The 15,940-nt window shown below is 33.6% G+C and overlaps 2 protein-coding genes across 2 annotated transcripts; both read left to right on the top strand.

Moving 5' to 3' along the window:
- Positions 1-296: 296 nt before the first annotated feature.
- Positions 297-1,558, top strand: LOC133190801 (prostaglandin E2 receptor EP4 subtype-like). Its single transcript, XM_061326489.1, has 2 exons — positions 297-1,081; positions 1,171-1,558. The coding sequence occupies exons 1-2, from the start codon at positions 299-301 to the stop codon at positions 1,507-1,509; spliced, it is 1,122 nt and encodes a 373-aa protein (XP_061182473.1). The 5' UTR covers positions 297-298; the 3' UTR covers positions 1,510-1,558.
- An 8,631-nt stretch (positions 1,559-10,189) lies between these two features.
- On the top strand, positions 10,190-12,017 carry LOC133190800 (prostaglandin E2 receptor EP4 subtype-like). The gene is made up of 2 exons (XM_061326488.1): positions 10,190-10,988; positions 11,511-12,017. Exons 1-2 carry the CDS (start codon positions 10,206-10,208, stop codon positions 11,856-11,858), a joined length of 1,131 nt encoding a protein of 376 aa, XP_061182472.1. The 5' UTR covers positions 10,190-10,205; the 3' UTR covers positions 11,859-12,017.
- The last annotated feature ends 3,923 nt before the right edge of the window (positions 12,018-15,940 follow it).

The raw sequence follows: 15,940 nt of genomic DNA, 5'->3' as shown, positions 1-15,940 counted from the left end.
TTCCTGAATCCTCGTAGAAGCTGGTTTTGAAAAATGTGGACATGCAATAAAGATGAAGGAGCTTTAAGTATAAACAAGATCGCTGCAGAGAGGTCTGAAATAGATCTAAATCGATTGTACCCGCAAGGAACCTTTTAACATTCTGCTTTTAAGCTTTCTATTAATTTTAGTTTCTTTCCGGAAGCGCGGATGACACCCAATGCATCCGTTTGTACGTCGTATTTTTAAAGTGTAAGGAGACAATAAAAACACATACCTATTGAAAAGTCCCAGAAGACGTTGGATACAGCAAAAGAAAATGGCAGCAAAATTTTGTTACTCAGGAGATCTTACAAATCTGACAATTAAATTATCAAAAACTGTGTCACCAGCTGACTCTGCAGTCATGTTCACTTTGGGAGTATCAGGAAATATTTTGGCTTTAGTGTTGCTAATCCGACATGCAGACGAGCATAACTGGAGAATTTTCTACAGACTTGTCAGTGCACTAGCTTTCACAGACCTGTTTGGTATAATAACTTCCTCCCCAGTGGCCTTTGCTGTTTATAACAACAAGTTCATGTGGGTGGGTGGTCAACCAGTGTGTGATTATTTGTCCTTCATGCTCATATTTGCCAGTGTTGCCACCTTAACCATTGTGACTGCAATGTCACTGGACAGGTATCTAGCGTTATGGTACCCATATTTTTATAATTCATCACAAAAGAAAAGACGAGTCCATGTAATGCTTGTTGGAATTTGGATTTTTGCTGCACTGGTAGCCTGCTTGCCACTGATGAGATTTGGCCGTAATATACGCCATTTCCCATGCACTTGGTGTTTCTTTGATTATTATGGAACGTACAGAACGGACAAAGCGTTTTCGATATTATACACGTCACTGGGAATGCTTGCTGTTGTATTCTCTACTGGTTTTAATACTCTTGTTATTTTTGCAATCTCCAAGGGAGCTTACGGATCTCGTCGTGGGAGCATAAAGTGTACTAGAGGAAAAAAGCGCGAACGAAGGAACGAAATCTTTACTCTCATATTTTTGATCGCCATTTCAGTTATACATGCTGTTTGCTGGATGCCACTGATGGTAAGGCTCTATTTCTGTCAATTGATAAACGATATTTACTATTTTTGCTAGATTACAATGAAAGTCAGTTAATTTTGTGATTTTTTCAGATCCGTGTTCTAATAAATATATCAGGAGCATTTCCAAACTATAAAGCCGATCTTCTTGCATTAAGAATGGCATCATGGAATCAGATACTAGATCCATGGTTGTACATCTTACTTAGAAAAGAGATGCTAGTCAGAATTTACAGATTCTACCTGAAGAAAAGATATGGCGGCAATTTCTTGACTTCGAGCAACAGTACGGACAGTTCATCGGGGAGCAAGCGAGATAATCTACAACTACAATCACTGAGTCCTAAGCAGAGAAGACTACTAAAGAAAATGAATTCGACAGATTCCAATACTTCTAATGCAACAGAAATCAAATCCATCTCCACGCAATAAATCCTAAGCTGTAGAGATTCCTTATAGATATGAATTCAAATATCCAGGACCTTTGCTGCAACAGATTTAAAGTTAAGATTAACCAGCTGTTAGTTAGATGAAAAGAAACTTATTAATTTTGACAGCAGTGTGGAAGCATTTCGTTTGTCAAATGATAGAAAAGGGGCATGTTAGTTTAACTAGGGTTAAATTGTCCTTTGCACCGTAGATTTTGAGATTCGACAGGTTTTTAACAATCTTTAAAGGAAACTGTTGTTTACAGTTGTTTGAACATTATTTTGCTTATTTAATTACAAATATGCATTATTTTATCGAATGTTATTTCAGAGGGTTGCCCGGAAATAACAGTGGTAAAAAACCGGTATTTCCCGTCATGTGAAATACTAGAAAAAACCTATATAGTATCTACGTATTCAGAAAAGTAGTACATTCAGCAAAATGAATAATTCAATTTACCTGTGAAATCGAAACAGCCTGCATAGTGGTTATTCGGAAAAGAAGTCCTCCCCCCCCCCTTCGCCCCCCCGAAAAAAAAAACAAAAAAACCAACCAACCAAACAAACAAACAAAAAAAAAAAACCCCAAATCCAAACAAAAACACACAAAAAAAAACTCCAAACAAGCAAAACAAATACGCTAATTCAGAGAACGTGTGTTCCCCGCTTAAGGAGAAAAGAAGAGGATGGAAGAACTGGAAAAATATGCAGATGGAGAATGAAAAAAGTTCAACCTTGACCTTTTAGCTATTGGCCTTCACAGAAAAAATCAAAACCTTTCACTTAAAACTGAACTCATTTCCCTGGCTGTATATTAAAAACAAAAAAAAAGTTTTCCAATTCAAGTTTCAGTTGTGTAAATTAAGTTTATTAATTATGAATCAAAGAACAAAACAAACTTGCTTGAATACTTCTATAAACACTGTAGTTATTACAGTCAATCCCATTGTTTTAACAAATTGCTTTGGACAGTTTTGTGTTCCTGTTTTGAGATATAATTACCTAGAGCTGAAATGCCTCTTCCTAGGTTTGATATATACACCTTACTCTACAGTTAACAATTTTCTTAGATCCTTCTTTAGTTACATAAAAACCCCAGTTGGGATCTTTGGGTTAATTTCATAGTCCTTTAAAGAATACATTTGACTCAAGCATGAAACAAATGACACTCATGACTGGTATATGAATATACTGTATTACGATTTTATTAAATGAATTACTTGAAAACCAGAAATTTTTAAATCAGGGACAGTGGTAACACGTAGATATTTTAGCCAATAAGGTATACTGTACTAAATGTCTTAACCCCTCCAAATATGATTAAAATTATGAAAAATTTATTCTTTTTTTTATTTTGATGTAAATTGATGCGGAAATAATATGTAAAGGAACAATTGAAAACATATATGCTGTTTATCAGGAAACCATGAATCCGCTTTTTAAATGAAATTTGAAAATAGAACATTGTCTGTTATTCGCTTTCAGTGAAGTTTTGCATTCAGTAAACATTTCACTGAGGGTAGATGTCTACCTATGCAGAATATATCATATTTCTGCTCGGGAAGTAGAACAACCAGCAAAATAAATAATTCAATTTATCGGTAAAATCGAAACAATCAATATAGTATCTACGTGTTCAGAAAAGTAGTACATTCAGCAAAATGAATAATTCAATTTATCAGTGAAATCTAAACAGCCTGCATAGTGACAATTCAGAAAAGAAGTCCGCCCCCCCACCCCCCAAAAAAACTCCAACCCCCCCCCCCCCAAATCAAAACAAAAACACACAAAAAACTCCAAACAAACAAAACAAATAAGCTAATTCAGAGAACGTGTGTTCCCAGCTTAAGGAAAAAAGATTGATTGTATGTTCTACATCCCGTCCGAGAATTTTTCACTCATATACAGACGTCACCATATACGGTGAAGGACTTAAAATTTTGATCTTTACTCGGCACTCAGGGCCATTGAGCAGTGAAGGATCTTTATCGTGCCAACGCCTGCCGTGACATGGGGCCTCGGTTTTTAAGGTCTCATCCGAAGGACCCGCAACTTTCACTTCAAAGTGCCGAGCGCATGGCGAAGGAACAGTTGCTACCCATTTTTCATCGACTTAAGTCAGTCGCGGCCGAGATTCGAACTCACGACCTCCCGATCATGGAGCGAGGAGGATGGAAGAACTGGGAAAATATGCAGATGGAGAAAGAAAAAAGTTCAACCTTGACCTTTTAGCTATTGGCCTTCACAGGAAAAATCAAGACCTTTCAGTTAAAACTGAAAGGTGGCTTTCAGTGACTTTTCAGTGGCCATTCAGTCAATGAATGGCGGGTACATTTCAGTGACTTTTTCTATACCTTTCAGTCACCATTCATGGGACACATTTCAATTATCTTTCAGTGACCTTTACGTTCCCTTTCCGTCGCCTTTCAGTTACCTTTCAATGACCTTTCAGTCGTAATTCAACGACTTTTTCATCGGCTTTTCATTAAAGTTTATCTGTAATTCCTTAACAATTTAATAAAAATATTCACATCTATAATGAATGTGTTTCTTTTATTCTTGTTGTAATAAGAATATTCAAGTACACTAAACTGGTGATGGTAAGATGTTCAACTGTCTTTAAATTGTGTACTAAAATGTTAAATTGTCATCATAGACTTTAAAAACTATGTCTAAGTATAATTTTATTAATATTAAAAATTACAATTCAACTGTGTGGACTCATAAAATTCAAAATGATTTTTCGAATTTATTGCATAAAATCAATTTAGAAAAAGAGGATTATTTAAATGATAAAAGATAATAATCCAATATTCTTATAAGAATTTTATTAACTTTCATAGAATTGTCTCATTTTTTCTTTCGGTAAAATCTCTAAATCGGTGAAATATGTTTTCACAAGCTTACGTATTCATTTAATAAGTTTTTAAATGAATAATTAATCAATCAATTTGAAAAAAAAAATCGAGGATATCGGTCAAAATGTTCTGAATATATACAAGAAAAAAAGTTTTCTTCTTTTTATTAATTTTTTTCAGCTGTAATGTAGTTTTCATAATTCTTATGTCCATTTAATGCGGTTAGTTTTCATGGAAATATCTCGCAGTGAAAGAAGAGACAGAATTAATTATTTATGCTTCTTGTTAAAGAAACTTTATATTATAAATTTGGTTTCTTAATTGTTAAAATCGCATGATGTTTCAGTTTCTTTTAAATATATCGTCCTAAAATTATTTTACATAATATTTTAGATGAAAAATTTACAACGTTCTCCAAGGTAAAAATTTATTTTGAATTATTTTGAATTATTTCTTTAAGAAACAGATGCCCAACGCCGGTTATTGTCATCATTCCGATAAGAGATGTGTATTTGATTAGTTTGCCATCAAAGTCCGAGCAATTTACAGAGAATTATCAAAATGCATACAAGATATATACACATCTCCAAGCTTATCGATGTGAGTAGGTGTCCCAATTCGATTTCGACCAATTTATTGATTTAAATCGTATCATCTTTCATCAAGACGAAGTAATGGATAAGGTCCCAGATTACCATGCGGGAGGCCCCGGGTTTCTGCCAGCATTATTTCTTAGATTCACTTTTTTAAAATTCTTTTTTATTCGAAAATAGACTGATTTAATACCATTATAATAAGAGAAGGGGAAATAAAATCTCTTAGTTAAAAAATATGCCGATTATTTAATGAAAAGATACAACTAAAAGATAACAGAGGGGCCACTGAAATGTATCTGCCATTCAGTCGACTGAATGATAACTGAAAGATCACGGAAAAGTCACGGGAAAGGATCTTTTCAGTGACCTTTCACAGCGACCATTCAGTTACCATTCTGTTGAATGATTGGTGTAATTTCACCTTGTACTAAAAGTCAATAGATAGTTTACGATAGACGCAATTTTAGCACGAGTTATTTCCCATTTTCCGTTATATTGGAGGTCAACATGTCCAGATTCCTTCATTATTCAACCAATTTAAAATAGTCACAATGGACATTCAGTTGTATAACACTATTTTTCTGACTAATATACGTTTGTTAAGCTTCCTTTAATTCAGAATTTAAATACTTAAAGATTTTTTCCTCCATTTTTGCCATACATCTTTAAAATTGGTTGCTCAAAGAGGAAAATTCATCGGTTTGACGTCCAAGATGGCAGCCAAGGGGAATAACTCGAAGGGAAAATACGTCATTCGAAAACTATCTATCTAATAGAATTTTTTTGGAGTCAAAGAAATTCATGACCAAACTTTCAATTGCAAAAGATTACAGAAAAACTAAAATAATCATCTGAAAACTATATTTGAAATATATGTTACTTGACCTTAAAATGAAAATGTGTTTTTAAGTCTTTTAAAGATATAATAGTTTGGATACAGATTAGCAGACAGAATGTATGAATTTATGACCTTCACCTCTGACTTTTTGACCTCAAAATCAACTGAGATCTTCTTTGGGCCATAAAAATTTTATTTAAGGAAGCTCAAAGAAAACTAAAGGTTTCATCTGTAAAAATTTATTTGCAATGTATGAATTTATGACCTTTGACCTTTTGGCCTTAAAATCAAAAGGGGTCTTCTTAAGGCCATAAGGAGTTGTGATATATAATTTCACTGGAAACGCTCAGAGACTTTTCAAGATATCGTCCGGAAACAAAAGTGTTACCCATAAATAGAATGTATGAATTTTGACCTTAACCTTTGACCTTTTGGCTTCAATATCATTGGGAATCTTCTTTAGGCCATAGGGACTGTTGTTGTTAACCGCAAAAGCATTTTGAGATATCGTCTGGAAACGAAAGTTTTACACACAAACAGAAAAGGCAGCTGCCTATGATGTCAAAAAGCCTGGACATTAATTTAACTGGACTTTAATTTAATTTGATTTAAATTTTGATGCACCAGATGCGCATTTCGACAAATTATGTCTATTCAGTGATGCTCAAGCAGAAACGTTGGAAATCCAAAATATTTAAATTAAACAGACTTGGAGGAGCTGAAAAAAGATGCCAAAGACTGGAGCCAAATACCTCGAAAGATCAGAGCTAAGCATGAGGGATATAATCCTTAATTTTGAAAAAAAAAGTTCTAAAATTTACCACAGCAATGAAATATACATCCGTATTTTCAAGCTAGTACCGAAGTACTAGGTTACTGGGCTGTAGAGACCCTCGAAAACTAACAATCCACAGAAATGATTTAATTGAAACATGACAACATAATTCAACATTATTCAACATTCATATCTAGATTCTCAATCTAAATATATTTTTTCTATAAGTAAAGTCAAGGAAGTACGAGGGGTGTTGAATATTTTTTGTCCCTTATGGTTTTCAATATAAATTAGTACAGTCGATTCGGGATTTGGTCATCCCTGAAAGAATATATCTTTTATTGATGTAGTGTCAAAATTTGGAACAAGTCCGTGCACTCTGAAACACACACTTACAATTGCAAATGACCTACCCAAATACACTGGACATCAAGTATGGAGTCAATTAAAATTAGAAGGTATATTCTTGCTCGATGTACCCTTGGTATAGAATGAAATGAAATATATGAAGGATTTGTTCGGATATATGGTGGGTCTGTTATTTAAAAAAAGGCAGTTTACAGATGGGTTAGCAAGTTTAAGGAAGCGATTGCATAGCGTCACGTGATCGACTCTTGTGATGTTTAAAAAAAAGAAGATTTACGGTAACCATTTCCGGAATAAGGAACGTGATCATGATTACGCCCATGACAAAAGGTCTTCGTGGCAATATTTTTAAAACGGAGAAAGAATAACATAGGCCCTAAAGATGTGATGTTGCAGAGTGTTGGTGAGCCTCGACGCAGATTTTTTTTTTCTATGTGTTTTTTTCGTTTTGACACGTCTAGCCTTTGTCGTAGTTCTGAACGCTGTAATCTATTTCATAATAAATTTAATTCATACCTGGATCCTTACGTCCTCTAGTTTACATTTATAAACGAATGCGATTTTCATATTTACGTGTATAGACCAGTTTCAGGTTGCATGCTGGACATGAACGTATTTTTAAAAAATATCGCAGAGGAAATTGTTTTCCTATGTAAGATCTTCTCTAGCATTTTCAACGCTTACATCGACCATGTACATTGTAAACATTGAATCATCGGCACATATATTGCGTGAACATTTGTTGTAGTAAATTGTTTTATGCGTCGTATTTGGTAAAAAAAAAATGGAAACTCAACACACTTCTTCTGAAAAGAAAAGAAAGGTTTCTTTTTGCAAGTTTTCACAAATCTAGCAAAAAATACGCATGTAAGAATGACAGACGAAATTAATAGAGGTTAACTCTGACAATCGACGAACTAAATATTCGCAAATGTAAATATTACGTAGCAAATCAGTAAAATTTGTCAAATAAGAAATAGCTAGGATTTATTTTATATACGGTATAGATTGCAGATACAAGTTCTCTGAAATAATCTACTCATTCAATGTGTTCAAGTGACTACCCCCCCCCCCTCCCTTTCCGATTCCAAGTCACAGTGCAGAGACCTCGATGAGTGTTCAGAGCATGAACAATTTGGCCCTTGGACCACTGTGCACTGGTTTAGAACGTATATATTTATATTGAAATAATAACGGAATGAATATTTTGGAGATGAAAAAAAAAATGTGCATGTTGTTTTTTGTGTACATGATACTTATATCATTCTGCTATCATTCTGCTCTACGTATAAAATGAGCAACAACCACAAGGTTTTCAGAAAAAAAAATGTTTTATTAATCTGTACGTTTTTTTTTTTATATAGTCTTTTAACAGTTTATGCACTTTAAAGGTTCAGCAACAAACCATCAGATTAAAATTTATGAAGTCTTTTAATATTTTAGGAAGGGGGGGGGGGTATTGAAATGCATGTAGCTTAAAAAAGAATGTGAAGACCCCACTTCATATTTTAACCATAAGTCACTTATAATAATTGTTACAAAATATATCAATTTTAGGAAAATTCATTGGGCAATTTTTTGTCAAGACGTTGAAAACTGCTCTTGGGGTGAAAATATTACTGCAAATTTACAATGACTACTCCCCAAAGCAACTGTGGCATTACTATATCTGTCAATAGTTTCCGATACAATTTTTATTTTCAATGAATATAAAGCATAATATTTAATATCTGGTGAAAATTATTTAATTTGTTTCAATTTTGATACCTGTATGGAATACTTAAAATTTCACTACATAAATAGCAGAAAAACGGTGGTTACCATGGCAACCATATCTTCTTTATAACCCTGATGACCATGGTTGACATTTTCATATTATGATACCATTAACGTAAGGCAAATTATATGTAAAAATGAGAAAAAATCATAGAGCGGATTTTTTTCATGGTCCCTTGCAATCTCTTCCTTAAGTGTGGTAGAACACGTGTTTCCGACGACAAACATTCAGGAAGACCTCCAAGAGCAGTCACCAAAAGTAATGTAATGTTTCCAAAATCCGTGATATTCTTAAGAAAGATACATGAATTACCGTCAAAGAAATAGAAAGATGTGTAGGAATTTCAACGGGTAGTGTTTTTACTATTTTGAAATCTAAATCAAAGTACCGTAAAATCTGTGCAAGGTGGATTCCACATGTACTTACCAAAGCTCAGAAAAGAGATCGTTTACAAAAGTGCCAAAAACTTTTGAAAATGTTTAAAGATATGGGCAAAAGGAAGCTTAATCAGATCGTCACAGGTGACAAAACGTGGTTCCACTTTTTCTTGCCAGAAAGGAAAGTAAAAAATCAAGTCTGGATTGCAAAGAATATGAAGAGGCCAACAATTGCAAGAAGAACTCAGACTTCCAAGAAAGCTCTATACGCAATATTTTTTAACTCTAATGGATTAGTAGTTCAATATGCAGTCCCATAGGGCAAAAGTGTCACTGGAAATATGTATTCTTCTTGTATACTTCCGAGACTTTATAAATTTTACAAAAAAAGACGACCAAAAAACCAGCTTGAGAGGCATTAAACCTCTGCATGACAATGCTCCTTCCCATAAAGCAAAAGTGACACAGGACTATCTACAACATGACAAAGTTCTTGAACCTCCACATCCTGCATATTCACCTGATCTTTCTCCTTGTGTCTTTTTTTTATTTCCAAAACTAAAGGAAGCTCTATCTGGAAGGTGTTTTCAATCGAGGTCAACCCTGGGCTCAGCTATTTTTCAGTATATAAGGAGTATACCACAGAAAACTTATAAAAAGTGTTTTGACTGGATTAAACGACTTCATCTCTGTATAAGATGTAAGAAAGATTACTTTGAAGGAATGCAATTAAAAATTTGAATCTCCATTTTGTTTTTTTTTTTTAGCTGTAATATCGTTTGGAAAAATAATATTGAACGCCCCTCGTATGTGTGCATCCTTGTATGCATCAATTCAAAGGAAAAAAATAAATATTTTTATTTAAATATTTCTATATATAGTGCCCTTTTTCATAAACTCAGTGTATTCATTAGAAAGAGATAAACTGTTTTCAAGCATCTTTTGGGGAAAAGCTTAATTTTCTTTTAATTGAATTTGTTTTTATATGAAGAATCTTGATACACCCGGAAACTTAATCACAGTGACATCCGTTGAACTTTTTTTTATTTTGTTTTCCCTGATCAGTGGTAAATCTGCACTCTTCACTCCTCAAAGCCAAAACACGAAAGAAAAATGGCAGCAAACTTCTGTTATTCTACGGATCTTACAAACTTGACACTAAAACTTTCTAAAACTCAGACACCCATCAACGCAGCTTCTATGTTCACTGCCGGAATAGTAGGGAATGTTTTGGCTTTATTTATACTCATCCGGCATGCCAAGCAACATAAATGGGGTATATTCTATAGACTTGTTGCGGCATTGGCCTCTACAGATGTGTTTGGAATAGTGACCACAGGTCCAGTTGCTTTTGCTGTGTACAACAACAATTTCAAATGGGTAGGAGGTCAACCATTGTGTGATTACCTATCGTTTATGCTCATCTTCTCTGGTGTTGCTACTTTAGGCATAATGACTTCTATGTCATTAGACAGATATTTAGCGCTATGGTATCCATATTTCTACAACTCCTTGCAGAAAAAGAGACGAATTCATGTAATGCTTGTTGGAATTTGGCTTTTTGCTGCATTCATTGCGTCTTTGCCATTGATGAAATTTGGACGTAACATTCGTCACTTTCCCTGCACCTGGTGTCTCTTCGATTACTTTGGAACTTACCCAACTGACAAAGCATTTTCAATAATGTTTGCTTTGTTAGGTATATTAAGCATTCTATCGTCTTCAACTTTTAATTGTTTGGTCATATTTGCTGTTTGTAAAGGAGCGTCAGGTGGTCGTCGAGGAAGCGTGAAAAGCACCAGGGGAAAAGAGCGCCAGAGGAGGAGCGAGATCTACATACTGATTTTTTTATTCGCTATCTTGATTTCACACGCTATTTGCTGGATACCCTTAATGGTAAGAAAATATTTCCTTTCTCAAAGACTGATTAAATTCTAGAGAAGTATGGAATTATTTTCAATTTCTCTTAGAATATTAGTAATGTAAATCATTATCTTTTCAGGATTTTTTATTTTCGAGAGATCGCTTTTTTGATTTTTTTTTAGCGAGACAACATTTTCGCGAGGTGTGATTCTTGTTGTCTATTAACATTAGCAAAGCAAAGTAACACGAGACTGCAATTGTCGCAAGCAGAGAGACACGCGTTATTACGCGAAAATAAAGTTCTCGCGAAAAAAATGTTATATACATGACTTTTTTTCAAATTTCTCCAAGGAGTTTAACCACAGTTCAATCTAACATGTGGTAAAGTCCTCTGTGCAAATATACAATAGAATTATCATGTTTAAAGGTGTTTATTACAAATACAAGCAATTTATTTGATTAAGTATTTATTGTTCTACAGAAAGACAAAGAAATTTGATATCTAACATGTTTTTCTTTATATACTTCAAATACTTCATTTTTATTTTCTTTCAGATACGTATTCTTCTTAACACATCGGGAGCCACACCAACAGATCGGCAGGCCGATATTTTAGCATTCAGATTGGCTGCATTAAACCAAATTCTTGATCCTTGGCTTTACATTCTTCTAAGGAAGGAAGTATTAGCCAGGGTTTACAGATTTTACCGAAAGAAGAGATATGGTGAGAGACTTGACTCTGCAAAGGAAAGTACAACCGGAAACAGTACAGAGGAGACTTCGGGAAGTGTCCGAGGTAATATCCGTCTTCAACAGCTGAATCCTAAGGATAAAAAAATTCTAAAGAAAATGAACTCAGCAGATTCTAACATAACATATGTACCCACAGTAAGCGGAAAATGAGTATAACTCGTGTTTCAGATTGGTCTTCTAGTGTTTCATTTCAACATACATGGTTTGTAAACTACTGATTTGATTGGACTTAGTGAAAAAATGTGTCATTTAGAATTCACCAATTTATGATCCTACTATTTACCTGCTAAAATTTGAAATAAACTTTTATACACGGATAGAAGTTCATTAGTTTTGTATATCGCATAGATGCCCTCGGTCTTTTTGTTATGCTAAAAGACAATAATTAACAACTGCAAAATTAAAGAAAAATCGAATTGATCGTTTCTTGCTTTAAAACGAAAATAAAAACATGACATATAGTGCAGAGAACATCGAAAAGATTAATCACAATCTGTATTTGTCTTCCACTGCTGCGACAGAGCGTCATTCAGTTGAAAACAATAAAAAAAATTAAATATTGGCAGTATGTCAGCTATTCTCTGGCTGGCGAAAAATAAATAAAGATGAAGATATTGTCTATGCCAGGATAGAATGTTGCACTAATCTTGTACTAATTTTGGCAGGGTTTTGACAATTAGCATACACATCTTTATGAGCTCATGATACTGTACTTTGAAACTGTAACAGATATATTACCGCACAGACTTGTATTTAAATAAATGAAAATGCATCGGGATTGGTATTTCACAATGGATCGTGTAGACTGCAATTATAGTTAATCTCTTTTGGATGATTGTTGGAAAACGCGTAGTAAAAAAATGAAAGATTATTATTTCTAATAATTTCAATTTGATTGTCAGATTATATCGCAGTCTTATACTATCCATGGCCGATGCATTTTTTTTTCTTTGCAGGCTAATGCATGAACTATCATACTAGTGGTAAATAAATAGCTGACCACACTTCGATTTATTTACATCTTTATTGAAGCTACAAAGCAGGCGACGCGTAGAACAATACAATTAATTTTAATGTTTTACAAACCTGTACACAGGGACACCATACAAACACCATACTGACTACCCTACCAAGCTCTTCTATGACCAAATGCCGCATGTGGTGTCAGTTTTTTTCTGAGTTTTTTTTTTTTTTATTTTTGCAAACAAAAAGAACATAAACACATAAAAAAGTAGAAAATTATTCCTCCAAAAAGCACTAGCAAAATTTTCATGCATTTCTAGTAAATGATTATTCTTTAGTTAATATTGTATTAGATAATCAGTCTGGCCTTTAAATGTTTTATTTCTAACAATTGTAACGTATTTATACATCAAATACATCATTAACAATTTTTGGAATAGTAAATACTAATTTTCAATGGAGGTGCATAAGCCATTACTTTTGTCTAGTTTATAGTCGAGAACGACCTACATTTAACAAGTACAGTGAAACTTGTCTAATCCGGATGTTGTATAATCCATAATCTTGTCTAATACGATGTAAATTTTTAAGTCCTTTTCAGTAAATAACTTTGTTTAAAATGTTGTCTTATCCGGAATGTTGTCTAATCCGGCAAACTTTTTCGGAACCTATGGTGTCCAGATTAGACAAGTTTTATAGAGTAACACCATATAGCCGAGCACCATCTAGCAAGATACAGCAGAGCACCACCTAGCAAGTATAGCGTAACAAAACACAGCCGAGCACCAGCTAGCAAGTATAGCGTATCAATATACAGCCGAGCACCACTTAGTAAGTATAGAGTAACAAAATACATGTACAGCCGAGCACCACCTAGTAAGTATAGAGTAACAAAATACATGTACAGCCGATCACCACCTAGTAAGTATAGAGTAACAATTTACATGTACAGCCGAGCACCACTTAGTAAGTATAGAGTAACAAAATACATGTACAGCCGAGCACCACTTAGTAAGTATAGAGTAACAAAATACATGTACAGTCGAGCACCACCTAGAGTTATGATTTAAGGCCGAGCACCACCTAGAAAGTATAAAGTAAACATTGTCATACACCGGAAAAATGCTTAGGACTATGCCTTTGATTTACTTCTCCCAAGCATATTGCATTGTGACAATTAAGGAAAAAAAAACAAAACCGCTCATTCATTTAAAATAATAATTAAAGTGTCATCTGATCAGATCTATTTATGCAGGTATACAATAAAAACGCCACCTGTCATTATTCTTCTGTAACATTCTGTCTCTTGTGTTTTTGGTAAGCATAAATAATCCCAGTGAGTTATTAGCTATGAAGATATTTGGGGAATGTTAAATGTTTGTAATGAATTGAAATCCAAAAACTAAAGTAAGTTTTACTTGACTAGTTCTGTGGTACTTTGAACTTTACACTAAAGACTGAAAATAAGAAGAGTAGAACCACACAGAACTAGAGTACTAAAACAGAATGTTGTAACATAATGTAGACTTGATCTGCTCTATGATTACTTTCAAATGCAATCCAAATGTACATGGAAACACTAAGTTTAACTTAGCTTTCTTGGTCATTTTTTCCTCATGGCACAAACGCGATTCGCAATTTTTTGATGTTCAATAAATGTTTTATCATTCATTATGATGGACTTTTTTTTAAATGTACTTCCATCCAGCATAGAAAGGGAAAACTGGATTTAAAATATATATGTGTTCATTTTATTAAATGAATGTTTCTATCATTTACATTAAACCTCGGACAGGAAAAAATAAATGACGATAAAAAGATTAAATATGAATCCCAGAATAACATTATTTTTATCTAGTTTGTTCCTGCTTTATCACCAGGAAAAAGGAAACAGCAAATGTTTTCAGCTGCCGCGTCAGTAACAAGTAACAAGGAAACATCAGTTGCCAGAATGTAGGCTAGTTGTCAGTCCTTTGAGTGACTGGCCATCCTTGCAATTCTTTATCATAAATCATTCTGTGTTATATTTATTTATTTATTTATATTTTATTTTTACCGAACTTTAAGATGTAAAGTTGAACAAGTACTACATTATTTTCTTCGAACTTACATTACAAACAATGAAACTGTGTTTTTCTTATTCTCTGTACATTTACCTTTTTTCTTTCTTAAAAAATTACAATTTCTACCTGTGTAACATCTCTTATTCGGATCAGATGTTATTAACCGAGACCTGTCATTCGGATCAGTCCTTATAAACCGAGACCTCTCATTCGGATCAGACCTTATAAACCAAGACCTTATTAAGGTATTCAATGTATAACGACCATTTTTTGTACCTAATAAATGAATGGTCCGATTTTAAAATCATGGTAGTATTTTAAAGATGTTATGAAACAAAAATACTCCATCAAAGGAATTTACCAAATTTTAATTATTGTACAATTAATTGTACCTTGAAGTTTAAACATTGAAGTCTATGGGCAACGCATGTGTTATTAAGATATTGTAAAAAGTAATTTGAATTTCATACAAATCTCTTGGTGAATATATGCATAAACTCTCTCTTTATCATAATATGAAATAAAATGAATCATTCACCATAGATATTTTGAAAAAATTAAATTTTTCTTCTTTTCATCAAGGGCAGATAACTCTTCAAAAACTTTTCAGGTGCAAAATGACTAGCTTCTTACATGTTATCTGTCATGAGAATTTGGTTCATTTCACTTTCATTGTTATCTAGCAATGCATTTTTAACTAGTTTCAGATGATTCAAAATTGTTCAAAATCCCTTCATTATACATTGAATACCTTAAGCTAGGTACCGCAGTAGATGATGGCACGACATATTCCTCTATTTTAAAAATCATAAGTTCGGAATACAGATCTAAATTTTCAGCTTTTCACTGGAAATTAATGGCCTCCCAACATGAGTAAATTATTCTCGGAGGATGTAAAGCAAGGAAACAAACGAACAAAAACTATGTAGCAATCAATTTACGTTCTATATGAGAACATACTGTTTTCTCATGTGGATCTGCCCTGTTACAAATAGCTTCCGAATTATGACTGATCTATCATATTTGTGTGAATCATGCATCACTTATCTCAGAGTTCAAGGTCATTTGGCAATGAGATATCTGTTTCATATGGCTGTTACTGTCTATTTACTGATTATGCGAGATTAACAGCAAACTTAATGGCAAACGGGATGACTTAAGCATCTATAACATAATTTCTCCGATTAAAGCAGAATCCTCCAATAT

Source organism: Saccostrea echinata, unplaced genomic scaffold, assembly GCF_033153115.1.
Source record: "Saccostrea echinata isolate AGI-Se365-2 ecotype Australia unplaced genomic scaffold, CSIRO_AGI_Sech_v1 ptg000022l, whole genome shotgun sequence".
In the NCBI taxonomy this organism is placed as follows: domain Eukaryota; kingdom Metazoa; phylum Mollusca; class Bivalvia; order Ostreida; family Ostreidae; genus Saccostrea; species Saccostrea echinata.
The sequence above is the reverse complement of the archived record's forward strand: the minus strand, read 5'-3'. Positions and strand labels throughout refer to the sequence as shown.